The sequence below is a fragment of the Typha angustifolia genome, chromosome 8 (assembly GCF_048772165.1).
Source record: "Typha angustifolia cultivar Huaian chromosome 8, ASM4877216v1, whole genome shotgun sequence".
In the NCBI taxonomy this organism is placed as follows: Eukaryota; Viridiplantae; Streptophyta; class Magnoliopsida; order Poales; family Typhaceae; genus Typha; species Typha angustifolia.
Genome location: NC_133246.1, coordinates 16,603,552 through 16,620,889, shown reverse-complemented (window position 1 = coordinate 16,620,889; position 17,338 = coordinate 16,603,552). Strand labels below are relative to the sequence as shown.

At 39.4% G+C, this 17,338-nt stretch overlaps 5 protein-coding genes across 7 annotated transcripts; 3 read left to right on the top strand and 2 right to left on the bottom strand.

Annotated features, from left to right (window-relative positions):
• Positions 1–1,001: 1,001 nt before the first annotated feature.
• Positions 1,002–5,081, bottom strand: LOC140764911 (nuclear pore complex protein NUP50B-like). 3 transcript variants are annotated; one of them, XR_012105110.1, is made up of 4 exons: positions 4,936–5,081; positions 1,640–3,099; positions 1,466–1,493; positions 1,002–1,390 (listed from the first exon to the last, which is right to left on the bottom strand). XR_012105110.1 is itself a non-coding variant. In XM_073103760.1 (4 exons), exons 1-2 carry the CDS (start codon positions 5,072–5,074, stop codon positions 1,724–1,726), a joined length of 1,515 nt encoding a protein of 504 aa, XP_072959861.1. In that variant the 5' UTR covers positions 5,075–5,081; the 3' UTR covers positions 1,002–1,390; positions 1,466–1,493; positions 1,707–1,723. The 3 variants fall into 3 exon arrangements, 2 of the variants coding, with proteins under 2 accessions (XP_072959861.1, XP_072959862.1); XM_073103760.1 differs by having other exon boundaries at positions 1,707–3,099; XM_073103761.1 differs by lacking the exon at positions 1,466–1,493 and having other exon boundaries at positions 1,707–3,099.
• A 745-nt stretch (positions 5,082–5,826) lies between these two features.
• LOC140765532 (chlorophyll synthase, chloroplastic-like) lies at positions 5,827–12,039 on the top strand. The gene is made up of 16 exons (XM_073104671.1): positions 5,827–6,008; positions 6,099–6,143; positions 6,270–6,361; positions 6,748–6,835; positions 7,491–7,576; positions 7,696–7,782; positions 8,339–8,404; positions 8,498–8,581; positions 8,656–8,717; positions 8,819–8,894; positions 8,970–9,032; positions 9,149–9,230; positions 9,589–9,665; positions 9,799–9,846; positions 9,927–10,062; positions 11,903–12,039. Exons 1-15 carry the CDS (start codon positions 5,900–5,902, stop codon positions 9,993–9,995), a joined length of 1,134 nt encoding a protein of 377 aa, XP_072960772.1. The 5' UTR covers positions 5,827–5,899; the 3' UTR covers positions 9,996–10,062; positions 11,903–12,039.
• On the bottom strand, positions 10,316–11,559 carry LOC140765533 (em protein H5-like). Its single transcript, XM_073104672.1, has 2 exons — positions 10,610–11,559; positions 10,316–10,498 (listed from the first exon to the last, which is right to left on the bottom strand). Exons 1-2 carry the CDS (start codon positions 10,722–10,724, stop codon positions 10,329–10,331), a joined length of 285 nt encoding a protein of 94 aa, XP_072960773.1. The 5' UTR covers positions 10,725–11,559; the 3' UTR covers positions 10,316–10,328.
• Positions 12,040–12,139: 100 nt separating the features above from the next.
• On the top strand, positions 12,140–14,687 carry LOC140765531 (probable protein phosphatase 2C 32). Its single transcript, XM_073104670.1, has 4 exons — positions 12,140–12,693; positions 13,264–13,611; positions 14,018–14,197; positions 14,286–14,687. Exons 1-4 carry the CDS (start codon positions 12,217–12,219, stop codon positions 14,445–14,447), a joined length of 1,167 nt encoding a protein of 388 aa, XP_072960771.1. The 5' UTR covers positions 12,140–12,216; the 3' UTR covers positions 14,448–14,687.
• A 994-nt stretch (positions 14,688–15,681) lies between these two features.
• On the top strand, positions 15,682–17,324 carry LOC140765084 (mitogen-activated protein kinase kinase kinase 18). Its single transcript, XM_073103998.1, has one exon. It carries the CDS (start codon positions 15,996–15,998, stop codon positions 17,322–17,324), a length of 1,329 nt encoding a protein of 442 aa, XP_072960099.1. The 5' UTR covers positions 15,682–15,995.
• The last annotated feature ends 14 nt before the right edge of the window (positions 17,325–17,338 follow it).

The following is a 17,338-nucleotide window of genomic DNA, read 5'->3' as shown; positions in this document are numbered from 1 at the left end:
ACACTCTATGTGAAATCAAAGAGTATTTATTATAATTTAAATATATATATTCTTTTTTTTTCAATTTGTATTATATAATAAGTAATTATTACACCTCTTTTATTTTAAGAATACTAATAAATATATAAATAATTATTCATTGAATAAATCTCTCAAACAAGTAAGCATGATATGTTTAAAATTCTACAGCCTCCTTTACTTCTAGAATAAACCTTTTTTATTATGGTATAATAATTAAATAACTTAATTTATCATTTTATTTCATACTTCTAAAAAATAATTTAATAATTACACATAATTACTATTTTATTATTAAATTATATAATACTTAATTATATATCACCACGGACTCATCTCTCATCTCCAAAAACAATCATGTCATATAAAATAAAATATATATATTTGCACTGAAGTCCACATACTAAACGCATAAGTTTAAACTACTATACACTATAAAATTATATATCGGTGCTACCATATATTACCACACACTATATGATTATAAGTTTACCATGTACTACTAGATTAAAAATACAAGGGAGCAATCCGAGGAGTAAATGTGAATTTATTGTGCTGGTGCTGAAAAACTTTTAAATTATCTAATTTTGTATGCAATACATAAAATAAGAAATGCGAAAGGCGGAGAAGTCTTGAGGTATTTATTCCAGCAAATATGTAAAGCATTTTAAATTTATAAATATTATAAAAAATATAATAATTTTAGGTAAATATATATTACTTTTACTAGTATACATCAAATTCATCATTTACTATGAAACATCATTAATTCCCAATACAAATTTATTATTATTTATTATTTTAATATTAATTCCATACCACATTAAGTATAATTATTACTCATTATGCTAATATTAAACTAAATATCAATATAGCTTATATCGATATTAAATATTGAAAGTTAAAATATTTTAAAGGCAACCTTTTCTAGTATTACAAATTAGAATAATTCAACAAGCCTTATACCAAGGGTGACAAGTGAATAAGGTGAACAATTGAATAAGAAAGCGTTGGAAGCAACAAATTCGACTCAAATCAAATGCCAGTATCACCCCTTACAGGGGCGACATATTGTCTCTGTTTCAAAAAGCAAGAGTGCAAACAGGCTCAACAATCGGTGACTAGTAGCGCCAATCAATATATCCACAGGTGCATAGATTGCTTAGAGCAAAGTTACACGTTCCTCATTTTACTCACTCTGTTTCAGATTTCAGAATACATCTCTCTAGCATTTTACCACTTTCCCCCCCATCACCACCAACTTCTGCTGAGACACCAAATTGATACACAGAATAATAAACCTAATCCAGAGGTGAATTATGACTCCAGATCCATCGGACAGCCATTTCCACCTCTGCCAACTCCATGTTCCCTGAAACATCAGCAATTAAGATTTATTCCAGCGCGAAGATGGGAGGTAAGCAAAGCAGAATCGAATGGACCTTACTTGATTAGATACTGGGAAACATGTCTACCTAGATTAAAAGGGCAAACAAACTGACAGTTAATCATCCAAAAAATCCCACAAGGACTGGAATTAAACTAAAGCAGTTTAAGAAGATGCTGAACTTTATAAAGCTCACGCTCAAAGTGAAACGTCTTAAAGACACCATTACCATACATGGTTCAATAAGGAAAAACTCCAGTGGCTTTTAAGCCAGGTGACTCTTTTCAGGAGATCAACTTACAGTATCACCTATGGATTTTAATCATCAGAAGCCTTGGGAGAATTCTCAGGTGTCTTAAGTACAGGAGACTTTTCCCCCTTGTGTGCTGCTACAGCTGCACCAAACTCCTCTCTTATGCTGCTGTCCTTAAACTTCAAAGCAAATGTAGTAAGTCCATCCTTTCCTTCTGCAGCACTGTTCACGCAAGCAAAAGTGACACCCTTCTTGTCCATATCCTTTAGCGACATGTCTGGGTAGAGGCTCGCATTTAGGATAAGCCTATAGTTACCCTTAGTCCTCATAATAAGCCTTGCCTTTTCAGCACCTGATGTGGAGACATTCATTTTAAGCTCACCCTTTCCCCTTTCCTTCCACCCTCCATCTAAGTACTCGTAGAGTATAGCATCGGCCGTAAATACTGCCTTTTCATTCTCTTCACCAGTTTCAACAGGCACCTCCTGCATAGAAATGACACCACTCTTCGATGCCTCCGATTTAATACCAAGAATTGATGAGGCAGAACTCCCATTGTTTGTACTCCCTAACCCAAAAGAAGGATATGAGGAATTATCATTCTTGAGACCGAAAAGTGTCCCAGAACTTGCAAAGTTGGACCCATCACTTGCAACTGATCCAAAGGAAAATGAAGATGTTGAAAATCCAGTTCCTGCAATTCCTGTGAAGGCATTTTGGCTACTTGACAGCTGCTGAAAAGAGCTCAGAGGTGCAGCCGGCACAGTTTTTTCTTTGTGATCAGCTTCCTTCTTTTCATCTTCAGTCTCTTCTCTATCTTTTGCCTCAGAATCACCTTCAGCTGTCTTACTGGTGTCTTCTTTACTATCCTCACCTGTTTCTTCTCTAGCTTCGTTAGCAGTTTCTTTTTCACCATTTTCTACTTTTTCACTAGCTTCCGGTTCACTTGGCTTCGCTATTGCATTACTATCATCACTCTTAGAAGCCGACTCATTAGTCTTTTCCTCTGAATTCTTGATGCCCTCTTCCTTTCCCTCGGCCTCATTCAACAAAGCATCACCTTCAGTTTGATTTCCCTCATTAGTTTTTTCACTTTCTACAGTACTATTATTTTGTTCATCTGGAGCAATTCCATCACCACCAGACTGAAGGTGATCAGCAGGACTACTTGTATTGGCATTTTTGTCACTGGATGGCACCAATCGTATGCCAGCAAATGGGTTAGAAGAAGGAGCTGATGGCGGCTGATTTCGTCGAACCTTCACTATTCTTCTAGTTGCCATCACTTCCTCACTAGCTTTTTGAAATGTTCCCATCTCTGGTTCAGGAGCATCATCGTCAAGTTCAGGACTGTCTTTGGAGATTTGTCTCCCAGCGACCCTCTTCTTAGACGCAGGAAGGGCATTTTCCTCATCTCCCATTTGGATACAATTATCAAAACCTGTATAGTCAACAGAGATAGAGATTGATAAGGTGATAATTGCAAGGGAGTGAGGGGCATGCTTCTCTGATTGAAGAATTCTTATTACTCATTTTTGGAATTTCCGAAGATGAACAAGACCACAAATTAATCCAGTTATGAAGCAAAAGTGTATGTTCTCGTTCGTCTAGTCAATCATTTGATCACTTTAGTATATCTTCCTTATTGGAGAAATGAGGTAACAATTAATAGAATTGAATAGTCTAACATAAGCAAGTATAGAAATTAATTGACAATGACATCTTTATGTAACAAACAAATATAAAATGCATGTTTATGCAGCACACACATAAGTGGCATGAAGATGCTCTATAAAAAATGTGAATAGCGAAAGAATAGATTGGTACATGTGTGGATGCTTATCAATCGGACTCAGTTCAGCAAAAACATAAAATTGTCAGTGATTGGAGTATAACCATCATAAAATGGGCAGCATACTTTTTCTACATTGCTACAAAAATAATTTACATATACACTATGTTGGTCATACAAATTAACCTCACATCCATGTAACAATTGATGGGCCAAAAGCAGGTGAAATAACTCTAAAGTCTTAACACCTAAAAGTAAGCAAAGGCAACTCAACTTAAAAGGCACCAAATCAAGCTAATTAATCGTGTATCCAAGAGTTAATAAGCATTTGTAAGTTCCAATTATATCAAAGATTTAAAGAGGAAAGAAAATAGTTCATGCCTTCCTCATGAAAGAACTGCATAATATGTATGGAATAGGAAGGGAACTCAACAGAGCAGTGCTACTGTAGAAATATCTAAACAAAGCAAACTGAGACAAGATGCAAATATACACATGTGTTCATACATACATGCTTTACTACTTACACATACAAACACACAGGAACACACAGAGACAGAAAAAAGCTGGATGAAGTTTGAGAGGGAGATCAATTAGAAATAAAAACAGATATAGCTATGATGCAAGCTAGTACAAAAGATGTATGTACTATTTGGATACGTATCCATCAAAAATCACATTGACAGAAGCAATTCATCTGAAACATAAATTTTCTATAGAGGACCAATAGATGCAGTCATGCAGAATGTACAGAAACATCATTGCATATTAAAAAAAACACACCCAGAAAGAGCATGCTGAGAGTGAAAAAAGAAGGACTGAAAAGTCACAGCTATGAGGAAAATTTGAGACTAATTTAGTCTGCAACGATAAAGATCAATAGAAGCTTGAAAGTTGAAACTGCTAACTGATGTGTCAACTAATGCTGCCCAATTTACATTAGCACTTGTACAAATTTAGAGAAAGAAGGCAAGTGATTCATTCTGCTTCTTTACAAAGATTTAGGGCTCCTGCCTTGACAATATGAAATGAGCTAGCCAATCTTAGAAGGGCAAACTAATAGTATGTGACAGCTATTACAACTACATCCACCTTCTAAAACATAAGAGATTGATAAGAACAACAAAGTTTTCTCACATATATAACTGTGACAAAAAATACTAACTAGCAGCATAAATTGAAGAACTTGCAAAATTATTTCTTGACACTAAGAACCATTCAGAGTCATTCACCATGCACGATTTACATGAGAACCGCAAACATAGAAAAGCTTAGATCAAATCTGCTAGCAAACCTCCTCATTCCTTAGAATACAGATAACAAACCAACCTTAAATGCATAAAAGAGTGAAGAAATTTGTGGTAAAATCAGCATAACAAAAGCATGTTAAGATTTATGCCGAAAGATATAGGACTAAGAGCAAAAAAAAGCCACCAAGAAACAACCAAAGAAGAGATCAGAAGTGACTCTCCTATGCAGATCTACCTTCCGAGTCGCTCCGAGCAGCGAAATGGAGGATGGAAGAAACCCTAGGAGAGAGCTCAGAGCTCGCCGCACGCGTTGATGGACACTTGAGGGAAGGGACGAAGGCTATTAAATTAAGGCCCAGTGAGCTAATGGGCATTATATGAGCTCGCGTTAATGGTAAGCTTTATTGGATAAGGCTGCAAAAATGCCTCCCGAATGCGGATGCGGAGCGGAGCGGATCGTGGTTAAAAAGTCTGGATCTTATCGGGTTCGGGTCCGTTCTATCATGGGCCGCTGCCTCATGACTCATGAGCTCTGGGCACTTTGCATGGGATTAATTGAGACTCAGCTACTGGATGGAACTTATCATTCTGGTTCACTTTTAATTTTCATAAGAAATGGTAAGCTTGTTAAAAGATGTGACAAGCTTAGATACGATAAGATTATTACAATACGAATTATTCCTTTTTTTTAATCTCTTCTCTATTTGGGAGTAGATAATTAAGCCTCTCCAAATGAAACAGCCTATTAGGCCAATTTTGTCTAACTAAAATTATGGCCGTAGGAATTTTCGTCATTACTAGTAATTAACTACTAATATTTAAAGCTAATGTCATGATTCCTGAACAAACTATCTAAGCTTCTTCATGAATTAAAGCTTTACACGTAACCAGGCTTTTCTATTTCAAAAATTGTACAAGTTGAAGTAATTAAGATGTCCTCCTGCCTCTGCGAACCTGTGATTTAGATAATAAATACATTTCCAACACAGAGATTAACATAACCCACGCCACAACCTAAAACTAATACATTCCCCTTGGTATACGAAATGGACGGCCGAGATTGAAATCCAGTTCAGACCAGCGGCGGTGAATAGCGCGGCACGCATTTAAATAAGCGGCACACCGTAACTCGATCAAGGTTACCCCCACCTTCTTCCTCCTCCCTCTCCTCGCAGTTATCGCTCCACTCTATAGCTCTCATGGCGTCTTCTACTCTCTACGGCGCTTCCTCCATCGCCGCGGCGAGTCGGAACCCGTTTCGATTCCGCTCGCCTGCGGTTAGGTCACCGCCACCTCGCCGTCTCACCAGTACGAATTCGTTATATCTCCATCTCTGTCTTTTTCTATTTCTCTCTTCCTCCGTTCTGATCCATCTTTTCGTTTTCCTCGAATTGAAAGGGAGGACATCAATGATTACGGCTATAGAGAATGACGCCAGTGAAGGTTGGTTTCGGCCTTTTTGTTTACGATTTCAGATGAAGTTGGAAAGAAGCTTCGTGTCTTGATAGGTTGTTAGGGTTTCTTTGTTTCTTGATATGGAGATTGATGTAGTGTTCTGTTCTCGTTTAGTTAGACCTGCAGCTCCGGAGAAGGCGCCGGCCAGCAATGGAGGTTCGAGCTTCAATCAGCTCCTCGGGATAAAGGGAGCAGCACGAGAGACGGTGAGATTTTAGATCTCATTTAATCTCTTGCTTTCTTTAAGTTATGTTTCGGGACTTGCGATGCTGGTAAAATCTTAAAGTTAGAACTAAAGCATGAAGTAATTATTTCAAAAGGTTCTCCGGGCAGCATATTGTCGACAGTCTTCATGTGAATTTGTTAAGCTAGCAAATCTTATAATTTTCTCTTTTATGAATCGCCTTTGCAACTCCAGCGGGTGTACCAACTGATATCATGAATTTTGGAATAGTGGACCAAACTTTACCAATATGTAATGATTATCTTGGGCCGTCAGAAGTTTGTACTTTTGCATTACTTGCATACATATTTCAGGCTTATAAAGGAAGGAAACTTAATCTCTTTGCTGATTGTGATTAATTGCACACAGGATATATGGAAGGTCAGGCTTCAACTTACCAAACCCATCACTTGGCCTCCATTGGTATGGGGAGTGGTTTGTGGAGCTGCTGCTTCTGGTAATAATTGCAGCCACTTCTTTTGTTTGATTTGGTATATCAGTAAAAATAAGAGTTGACAGTTCTAATATCTCTTGTTGAAATATGATGAATTAAGGAGTGAAATTTAGTAAACTAAACAGGCATCCTAAGCTGACTCAACAGTTTCCAGAAGAGTGTAGCATCCACAAGAGATCGATTGTCTAATCTCTATTGATTTACTACTCCCTTGTCCTTGGGCCCTTAGCTCCTTGGGTCTAATGAAATTTGGCTTTCAAATCAATGTATGTTGGATCTCAAATTGGTGAGTTGAGCAGCATAACAGTAGCAGACAGCCCAGAACAGCTGACCTGAAATCTGGATTTTTATCCAAAATTGCTTCTTTAGGTTCCAGAATCAGAATAAGGATTATTTGAGCTTGGATTTTACATATAGTTAGACCTATGGTTAGACCTTATTTGTTCTGCATTACTTGCTAAACATCAATGTTTGCACCAAGATATCAGTTAACATTTAAGTAGGTTGATTACCAAAGATGAGTAGTTCCCAGTTGGCAATGTAGAGTGCCACACATATGGATAATCTATGTTGTGAGAAAGTTCTCCAATGCTACTTATATGGTAGAAACTTAAGACCAATTCATCATATGTCTTCAACATAAATTATTGTTTTTCAGGAAATTTTCATTGGAATGTTGAAGACGTGGCAAAATCTATTGTTTGCATGATAATGTCTGGACCGTTTCTAGCAGGCTATACACAGGTTCACTTGCTTAATTGCTATAATGCATTTCTTATAAGTTGGCTGTTAGCCAGAGAAACATTAGAGACCAAAAACATACATCTATCTTCCTTGAGTTCTTATTCTTATTTTGCTTGTAGACAATTAATGATTGGTATGACCGAGATATTGACGCAATTAATGAGCCTTATCGTCCTATTCCTTCAGGAGCAATATCTGAGAATGAGGTATGTGAATTGCTGTTGTTTATGGAGACTGCTTATTGAATTGAATCCATCTATTCTTGGAGTTAAATTTGTTTCTTGTTAAATATGTGTTCAGTTGTTATTTGTTAACCATTCTTTGCTGCAACCTGGTTTCTTCTAATAGGATGGGATTATCAACTGAAAAGAATAGCGTTAACTTTCAAATTGATTCTCCAAGAATAGTTTGTTAGTTGTCTAACTTTGGTTGCCGATATCGAATATTGTAGTTTGTCTCCAACTGTAAATACTCTGTTGCTAGTTCTCTGTTAAGAGTAGACAATCATCAATCACATTTCTTCAGAAATTATAAACTTCTTATCTTTCCTTGCGTTAGATCTGACATTATCTATCTTTCTTAGTACCTATATTATTGTATCATTCAGACATGGTAATCAAATCTTTTACTTCCACAATAAGAATTGCTGAGTAACTCGCATCTTATGTAGTAGCTCAAGAACATCACTTTTTTTGAATTTGTTGGTAGCTAATGGACGATTATGAACAAACCTTTATCCTTTCTGATGGAGTTGTTTTTCAGGTATTAACTCAGATATGGTTGTTGCTGTTAGGAGGCCTTGGATTGGGAGCCTTATTAGATGTTTGGGTAAATTTTTCTGAGATATGTTTTTAAACTTTAACCTCCTAATTAATCAAAGCACCTTGATAGATGTTACCTTACTGCTTTTTTTCATCTCAGGCGGGACATAAGTTTCCTACTGTTTTTTATCTAGCTTTGGGTGGATCCTTTGTTTCCTACATATATTCAGCTCCACCGCTAAAGGTTCCTGCACTTCCTTCGTGGATATTTTATGTTGGCTGACGTCTTTCTTTATTGACAATTTTCATATCTTGCAGCTCAAGCAGAATGGATGGATTGGAAATTTTGCTCTAGGGGCAAGCTACATCAGTTTGCCATGGTATGACATTCGTTCGCAGATTTGTTCTGCTCTATTGACCTGCCTCTATGGTTATATGCCCGTATGCACTCTTGTTGAATCTGTTACCACATGAATAACAGGTTGGCTGGTCAAGCTTTATTTGGAACTCTTACCCCAGATATCATTATCCTCACACTTTTGTACAGTATAGCTGGGGTACCTTCTCTTCAAGCAGGTCTTCTTATTGCTCTTGATAATTATTTGTAGTAAATTACTCTTATTACTGTTTAGCTAGGGGTCGGCATTGTAAACGATTTTAAAAGCATTGAAGGAGACAAGGCTTTGGGATTGCAGGTATTTTCTCCTTTCCTTCTATATGTACCTTTATAACATATTGTTTCTATAGAGTTTAGTTAACATAGATGCGCTATTATTAACTATTTCAGTGTTTATTATCCTATTACTTGCAGTCGATTCCTGTTGCTTTTGGTATGGATACTGCCAAATGGATATGTGTTGGAGCAATTGACATTACTCAGATATCTGTTGCAAGTACGAAGCACCTTCTTACCCTCTATATCCTGTGTGGTTTGGTTTTGACATGATAGAGTCTCATCATCTTAAAGTCGGGATTCTTCTTGGTGGAGACTATCACCTAGAATATTCAAAACTAGATTAGTTTTATTGACATTTATAATCTCTAGATAAGTTCATTTGTTTCACCTTTTAGAACAACCATATCTTTTAAATCTTACAAGTGATGCCACATTGCAGCATCTCTAACGAAGCCAATTATGCAAATTGGAAGCTGTAATAAACGAATTGTTTGGAACTCGTGCATGTTTGTTATTTATGAGTACTATTTGCCTCCCCAGATTTCTTATTATTGTGTACTCGTTTGATATTTCAGGTTACCTGCTAGGTATCGGTAAACCATTTCATGCACTAGCCCTGCTGGGCCTGCTAATTCCGCAGGTCTTTTTTCAGGTCAGCTGTGCAAATCACTAGCTATCCACTAACAATTGTCTTCCATGATGCATTTTCCAAAGGATATTTTCTTATCTTAATAGTAATCTAGCTCATCCTTGGCATAATTTTCTTACACGAAGCTCTTTTGCAGATCCAATATTTCTTGAAGGATCCTGTTAAGTACGATGTCAGATATCAGGTATACACGCAAATCCATTCACTTGGAAATATTAGAACCTGCAAAATGTAACAAGTATTTCCTTCTCTCCTTGTGTTCAGGCAAGTGCTCAGCCCTTCCTGGTCTTGGGTCTCCTAGTAACAGCCTTGGCGACCAATCACTGCTCATAGCACCGTTTCGTTTCGATGATCCATATGAAGATGCATCCCATGTAATTTAGCTTCCCGAGCTAATGGTGTAAGTTTCATCTATTCCACTGATCTCCAAATAATTTTGTAGTGTAATGCTTATTATCTTGAACAAGCCGAAGTACATACCGCAATAAATCATATCTTTTTATAAGACACAACACATACACATACCAAAACTACAGAGAAGCCAAAAAGAGAACCTCAGTGCAACAACTACAAACAGTCGCATTCACCAGAAACACCCTAACTGTCTGTTATATTATTATTCACTGCTACATAGTAAACCAAACGAGCTTCCACACTCAAAGACTTTTAAGTCCTAAACTTGGACTCATCAATCTCGATCCCCTCACGTGCCGCACGCTCTCCTCCGGACTCCTCTTTGGTGCTCAGCCCACCCTTGCGCCCCATCTCCTCATATCCTTCCGTCCCAATTTGCTCCTTCCTTGCCTGCCCTCCATGGCTACCTCCGCGGCTACGTCCTACCAATACATATTACAAGTAAACATACATACATATATATATGTGAAAGAAATTATAACTTTAACTATATATATATATATATATATATATACATATAATTTACACAAAACCTTCGGCCAGGTGTTCTTGGGCCTCAAGGCTCTTTCCCCCTGTTCCCCCAGGGACCACAGTCTCTCCCTCCTTGGCCCTACGGTCCAGCTCAGCCCTCTCTTGTTCTGTGGACATCTCTTCACCTCTTCTACAATCTTCTAGTAATAGAAGCAATCTTTTACCGTCCGCTCGTCAGTGTTGTCCACAGGGTTGGTTGCTTATAAAGAGTAAGAGCGGTGAAATTTAAAGTTCGGAGGAGAAGAATATGGAGACACGTAGGAAGAAACGTGGCGTAATTACATGGTACGAGCCTGAGTCGCATGCCACGCTTGAGAACAGTACTTATTCGTGTCGGCCGTCAAAGTGGATAAGAACTAATCTTATTTTACGTTGGTCGTATACTAAGGAGCGTGTCCACTTTGGCCAGCATTTATTAGAATGTCGCCTAGTCTGTTCTTCAGCGACTGAGCGGAGTGGAAAGATCAGATAGTGCAGCACTTACACCTCTTAATATATTATTAATTGAAATAGAATTATCTCGACCTAGAAGGTGAGAAAACCGACTAGGATGCGTAGCAGTGTAGGACAATAAAGATAATAAAAAATTCGGTTTAAATACTTTTTTTATTAAAATAATTTTATTTTATATCACTCCATCTCGTACACTTTTAACTCTTAACATATATATGACCGGATTACTTAAATAATTCCACTTCCACTAAATATGTGTATTCCAAGAGAATTTAGGATAATTTAATGATATAAAATAAAAATTTACGAGCATAAAATGATTTTTGTTCGAACAGATAATAATTCTTAGATTCTAAATATAAATATTATTTATTAACTGACTAAAAAATATAAAAGAGACATAGTAATACAAGATTATGTTCAAACGAGATAAAGTAAATTTTGTATAAATTAAAACGAAGAATTAACACTCTTTACTATTACCTCACATCAATACTTTTAACGGTTTAATCAAATAATAGAGCTATTCAGTCAGAAGAGCAACAAGGTCAAGTCTGCTCCATATTAGCCTCTCTTTTTTTAAGATTCCTCAACTAGTTCCGCGGATCCTCATGCATACAGTAGCATGAGATGAGAGATGCTGTCTTCCAGAAGGCACAAACTCGTAGTCGCAAGTGTGACGCGACGCAATAAAGAATAGAAGAATGACGATTACTTAGAAGGCTAACGTAACGGTAGTCGCTCTTGCTTCTTCCCATCTCCAACGGCTACTTTTCTTATCCGGCACGTGACACCCCCTAACGTTCTTCTTCTCTTCTGGTAATGTTTTATTACTCTCACAGCTGTCAACTGCAAGGCGTGTTGCTGTTCCTGTTTGCTGTTCGCATGGGAACAGCTGTTGCCCGCTCACGCTCGGAAGAAGCACGCTTCCCTCGCATTACACCGTTTCAAAGTTTGACTCATCCTAAGAGGCGTTAAGTTGTTCCTCCTCCTCTAATTTATACATCTTAAAAAGTGATTTTAATAATTATGGATGATTAGAAACTCGTATATGATAAGTTAACGTAAGCTTGAACTGCAGGAACATTTGAACGCCCGAGACCCCCACTATAAATTTAGGCGTTGAAGGATCTACATAATAACGGAAGAGTATTCAATGTCTTGCTCTGTAGGATTCGCTAGCTCGCCGGTCTTCTCCCCCTCTCGAATCCCCATCTCATTCAAGGGCTCTCCTGAAACCCTCTCCCTAACCCTAGCCGCCGCCGCCCACCATGCCCTCTCCACCGTCGACGGCTCGCCGTCGTCGTCGCCGGTAACGCGGTATCAGAGAGCAGCGAGCGGTCTCCGGGCATCTCGTGCCCTAGACTTGGAGGCGCTGTCTTCCTCTCCACCGTTGGCTTCGAGTTTGACCGGATCAGGCGGCGGTAGCTTGTCGCTGTTAAAGAGGAAGAGGCCTGCAAGGATAAGTATACCGATGGCAGAGACTTTCGTGACTCCGGCGGGGTCGGATGGGAGGAAGGAGGTGAAGGAGGAGAGTGCACGCTACTCTGTATACTGTAAGAGAGGGAGGAAGAGGTTGGAAATGGAGGATCGATACCAGGCGCAACTCGACCTTGGTGGAGATGCCCAAAAGGTACTACTTTTAGTTCTTCCCCCTCGAGAAATTGTGCATTTTGCCGAGTGTGCTTGTTGCGTTGTGGTTTAGCATCAAATGCTTTAATCTTGGAAAGTTGAAGGATATTTAATTAGGAAAACCGGGAAATTTTGGGATTTTTGCTGTTTCATAATCTAATATGCATTTCACGAGGAAATGCCCGTGTCGAGAATAGAGATTGAACTTTCCAGTTGTCAAATTTCTGAAAATTGAAAGATAGTAGGTACTCAAAAAGGGGAACTTTGGAGAGAACGTTTTAGTAATTTTGAAATTTGGGTGGTTCTATCTAGGAAATAATAGTATTTTGGGTAGTAGCGTCCACTTGACTTGCTTTTAGAAAATCTAAAGATACGAAGGAGTAGAGTTGGGCAAAAGTTGAAATCTTTAAACATTGGGTGGCCATAAAACTTTCTGGAATCCATGTTTAAAAGAGGCAAACTTTAAAAAGATTGGACTTTTCCAAACGCTAATTTTCATGTGATTAGCGGTAGATTCTGGTGCCATGAACTGTTAGTCTGATGCAAGCACTCTTTTCGCCTTTAATTTCAGGCATTTTTTGGCATATTTGACGGGCATGGAGGTAAGAGAGCCGCCGAGTTTGCTTCAGAGAACATGGGTGAGCTTATAGCTGAGGAACTAGACAAGGAAGGAAGAGAAAGCTCCAGTGAGATAGCCGAGGCTGTCAAGGCTGGGTACCTGAAGACAGACAAGGAGTTCTTAAAGGAGAAGGTAGGCGGAGGGACGTGTTGTGTGACCGCATTGCTTCGAGAGGGCAATCTCGTGGTTTCAAATGTAGGGGATTGCCGTGCTGTTCTGAGCTGGGAGGGGAAGGCTGAGGCCCTTACATCTGATCACCGGCCATCTCGGCAAGACGAGAGAGATCGCATTGAGAATCTTGTAAGTCTGGTTACTTCATTAACTTGGTTTTCTTCTACTTCTCTTTTAGATTTATCAAGTAAAATAATCTTTTGTTGCGAGAAGGTGCCATTGTATTGTATGTCTGCAAAACCTTTTAGTACATTATGGAGGGCAGCGGATAAGATTGGTGTATACTTCTTGCGCCAGTTGATTCTAGACATAACTCTTCATCATAAGTATGACGCTAGGGAATCAAAGTTGCTTTTATAAGCATCGGCTATATAAACTGCTCTAGATTTTGCTATCACTGTTTGGTTCATTTCAATTAAACTTTTATCATTTAGCTTAGGTGTAAAAGAAGCGACAGTTTAGTAGTTAAAAAGATCAGAATTCTTTGGTGCTTGCTAAAATAATTGCTTATGGATATGAGCTATGCATTCTGCAGGGAGGGTTTGTGGATTTCTGCCGAGGTACATGGAGAGTGCAAGGATCCCTTGCTGTATCCAGGGGGATTGGAGATTCTCATCTTAAACAGTGGGTGATACCAGATCCAGATACGAAAATTCTCAAGATTAAACCCAAATGCGAGTTCTTAATTCTAGCATCTGATGGTCTATGGGATAAGGTACAAATTAGTTCGAAATCTTGACTTCTAAATTCCATATTCCTCTTTTCATCTCGAATATTGTTTGACTGAGTATGTGGCATCGCAGGTTAGCAATCAGGAGGCGGTAGATATTGCTCGGCCATTGTGCGTCGAAAACGATAGTTCCTCAACACTGACTGCTTGCAAAAAGCTTGCAGATTTATCTGCCATGCGAGGATCCCTTGATGATATCAGTGTTATGATAATACAACTGCAACATTTCATCTAAAGCAAAAGGGGTTATCTTCTGGAGTTCATCATCCATTCCTTGGGCACTGACTTGGTAACATTAACACATTAATCAGCATTTGTTCCGCGAGTGGTTTTTTTTTTTTGGTGAACTCGCGGTTTAGTTAGCTCGAGTTTAGAATAGGTAGTTTATACATCATTCTTTCTGTATCTATTCAAATTCAATTTTAATTGTAATAAGCTGACAGTGATAATAAATTTTCAGTTTTAGCAAAGTGGGTTCTTGATTTCTTTTTCCTTGTTCTTGTATTCTTGCCGATCTATTTGACAAAATTCGTGTCATTTAATGTGCATCCTTATTTATCGAGAAATATAGAATAAACATGTTCATGTTAAAGATATAATATATTGTCATCTAATATCATATTGGATTATAAGTTTTAAATGTCAAAAACAAACCGTCGTAATATTCGGATCTATAATTCCATCAAACCATCAAGTAGGAAAGAAAAAATAAAAATAAAAACCTACATCACGCATTGACGCACGCACTAATTAACAACACCACCTCACTCCTTGCAGCAGCTGTCTTTGTCACCAAAGATGATTCCGTGTTTAATTACGACAACTTAAAAGCAAACAAACAATTTTGCATCTGAGAGACCCTTCTATTCCTTTCTAATTTAATAAAGTGGAGAACAATAGGAGGGCATAAAGAGAGAGAGAACCTTCCGTTTCTCCATACTTCTTTTCATTTCCATGGGAGTGGATTCTTTGACACCCCATACCACAACAAGCTTCTACGTAATGATATTATTATTATTATAAGCATCCAAAATGATCTTCCTCGTATCACGGTTCATGTCCCAATACATGCACATAACTCCTCACCCACGGCACATAAATAAGTAGATAATTTCTAGATCTCTGTTGCCACGTTAGCTCGTCCGCCCACCCTCTTCTCCTCTGTCTGCCATCCACTGACATGGCCAGCCATGGTTGTTGGTCCGTCGTGCCAAGATCATGATTCGAGCCAGAACCAATAGATCCGATCCACATGGCATAAATACTTATACACATTAACAGGGACAACTTAGTTATGACGTGTGGCCTTAAACCTAACTTATGGTGCTCAAGAAACTTTATTAATTAAAATTTATTTAATATATCTGGTGGCTTAGCCTCGTGCACGTCTCCTCTTACCTATAAACACCAAGCACAAGCGTCGTGCACTCCAGACCACATCATTTGGCACTGTAGCATATCCACGTTGCCTCCCACTACTATTCACACTATCCGACTCGGGCCGGATAAGTGATAACTTATTCTTGCGCCAACGCGATTCTATCTACCCTTTCCATGTGGACGGTGAAGATCCACCCCCACCTCGGATAAGGATGTTATCCGCCCGTTAACTCCCACTCCACGCCACCTCCTCCCTCACGTAAAATCAACCGTTTACGGATAAATTCCCACCCTTTCTCCGGACCACGTGGACTTATCGCTTCTTTTATCCAACCGAGCTATATATACAGAGAGCTCTGTTTCAATCCAGAGCTCAAGCATATCTCGCGCCTTTGCATCGAAAATGGATAAGAGGGCGGATAGCTTATCCGAAGAAGTGAATTGGGTAAGGGGGAGTTGCATAGGAAGGGGTTCTTTTGGCACGGTTAGCTTGGCAATGTACAAATCCACTGGCCAAGTGTTCGCGGTAAAGTCGATCAATTTGAATTCTTCGCCACTTCATTCAGTGAGTTCCTTGGAGAACGAGATTAAGATTCTCCGATCTCTTAGCTCACCTTACGTCGTCTCCTATCTCGGCGACGATTATACTGTCGGTTGCCGGAACCTACACATGGAGTACTTGCCGGGCGGCACGGCTGCGGAGTTAGCCGCCGGGAGCGCTGGAACAGACGAAATCGAACTGCGGGGCTACGTGAGGTGCGTGACGCGAGCGTTGCGTTATCTCCACGAAGATGCTGCTACAGTGCATTGCGACGTCAAGGGCCGGAATATACTTATCCGCCGCGAGGATAACTCGGCCAAGTTATCCGACTTCGGGGCGGCGAGGAGGGTCTCGGATGTGGCCGCCGGCAGGAATCGGATCAACGGGACGCCGCTCTGGATGGCACCCGAGGTGGCACGTGGGGAGCAAGCGACGCCCGCGTCCGACGTGTGGTCGCTCGGGTGCACGGTTATCGAGATGGCCACTGGTGAACATCCATGGCGAGATTGCGCGCACGGCGACGTCGCCGGCTTCTTGTTTCGGTTGGGATTCGGCGACGAAGTGCCGAAAGTGCCGACTTTGCTTTCCAAGGCGTGCAAGGACTTTGTGGATAAGTGTTTGAGAAGAGACCCGAGAGAGAGGTGGAGTTGCGAGCAGTTACTGCGGCATCCTTTCCTGGCAGAGGAGCCATCGCCACGTAGCGTGCTCGATTGGCTTACTTGGGATGAAGAAGTTCTGATGGATAAGTACGAGAATAGTGTTTATACTTATGACGAGAGTAATTCTACTGCGAGGGAGAGGCTGAAGGAATTGGGTTCTGATGAGGGAATAGTGGACTGGGATAGTGATGGCTGGGAATTAGTGAGGTGGATTAAAGATCCCGATAAGGTGGACGAGGAATATGCGAATTATCTGGGTGTGGAATTGGGAGAGTGGGTTAAGAGTGAGAATAAACCCAGTTGCTCTGCTTCCAGCTGTTGCTGCTGTTCTAATTGTGATTGCTATTGTATCCGTGAGTTGAGGTGTTCAAATTGGGTTGGGATTAGCTTGGGGTTGTTGGCTTTATGTGATTTGTTGTTACAGATGGCAGTAGTTAATGTAATCCAGTTGTTTTTTTCCACCATAATTTATATTAAATTATACCATCAAACTCCTTTTGATCTGTATTACTTCTTTCAAATGTTATTATGAAAACCATTTCATAT

Bases quoted from the DNA above. Each gene is read 5' to 3' on its own strand.
- LOC140764911 (XM_073103760.1), bottom strand. From the start codon at position 5,074: ATGCCCATTAGCTCACTGGGCCTTAATTTAATAGCCTTCGTCCCTTCC. The intron at 3,100-4,935 runs GTAGATCTGCAT...TTGACTATACAG, and splicing joins TGCTCGGAGCGACTCGGAAG to GTTTTGATAATTGTATCCAA.
- LOC140765532 (XM_073104671.1), top strand. From the start codon at position 5,900: ATGGCGTCTTCTACTCTCTACGGCGCTTCCTCCATCGCCGCGGCGAGT. The intron at 9,231-9,588 runs GTACGAAGCACC...TTGATATTTCAG, and splicing joins TACTCAGATATCTGTTGCAA to GTTACCTGCTAGGTATCGGT. The intron at 9,666-9,798 runs GTCAGCTGTGCA...GCTCTTTTGCAG, and splicing joins TTCCGCAGGTCTTTTTTCAG to ATCCAATATTTCTTGAAGGA.
- LOC140765533 (XM_073104672.1), bottom strand. From the start codon at position 10,724: ATGTCCACAGAACAAGAGAGGGCTGAGCTGGACCGTAGGGCCAAGGAG. The intron at 10,499-10,609 runs GTTTTGTGTAAA...ATGTATTGGTAG, and splicing joins CCAAGAACACCTGGCCGAAG to GACGTAGCCGCGGAGGTAGC.
- LOC140765531 (XM_073104670.1), top strand. From the start codon at position 12,217: ATGTCTTGCTCTGTAGGATTCGCTAGCTCGCCGGTCTTCTCCCCCTCT. The intron at 12,694-13,263 runs GTACTACTTTTA...CTTTAATTTCAG, and splicing joins TTGGTGGAGATGCCCAAAAG to GCATTTTTTGGCATATTTGA. The intron at 13,612-14,017 runs GTAAGTCTGGTT...TGCATTCTGCAG, and splicing joins GAGATCGCATTGAGAATCTT to GGAGGGTTTGTGGATTTCTG.
- LOC140765084 (XM_073103998.1), top strand. From the start codon at position 15,996: ATGGATAAGAGGGCGGATAGCTTATCCGAAGAAGTGAATTGGGTAAGG.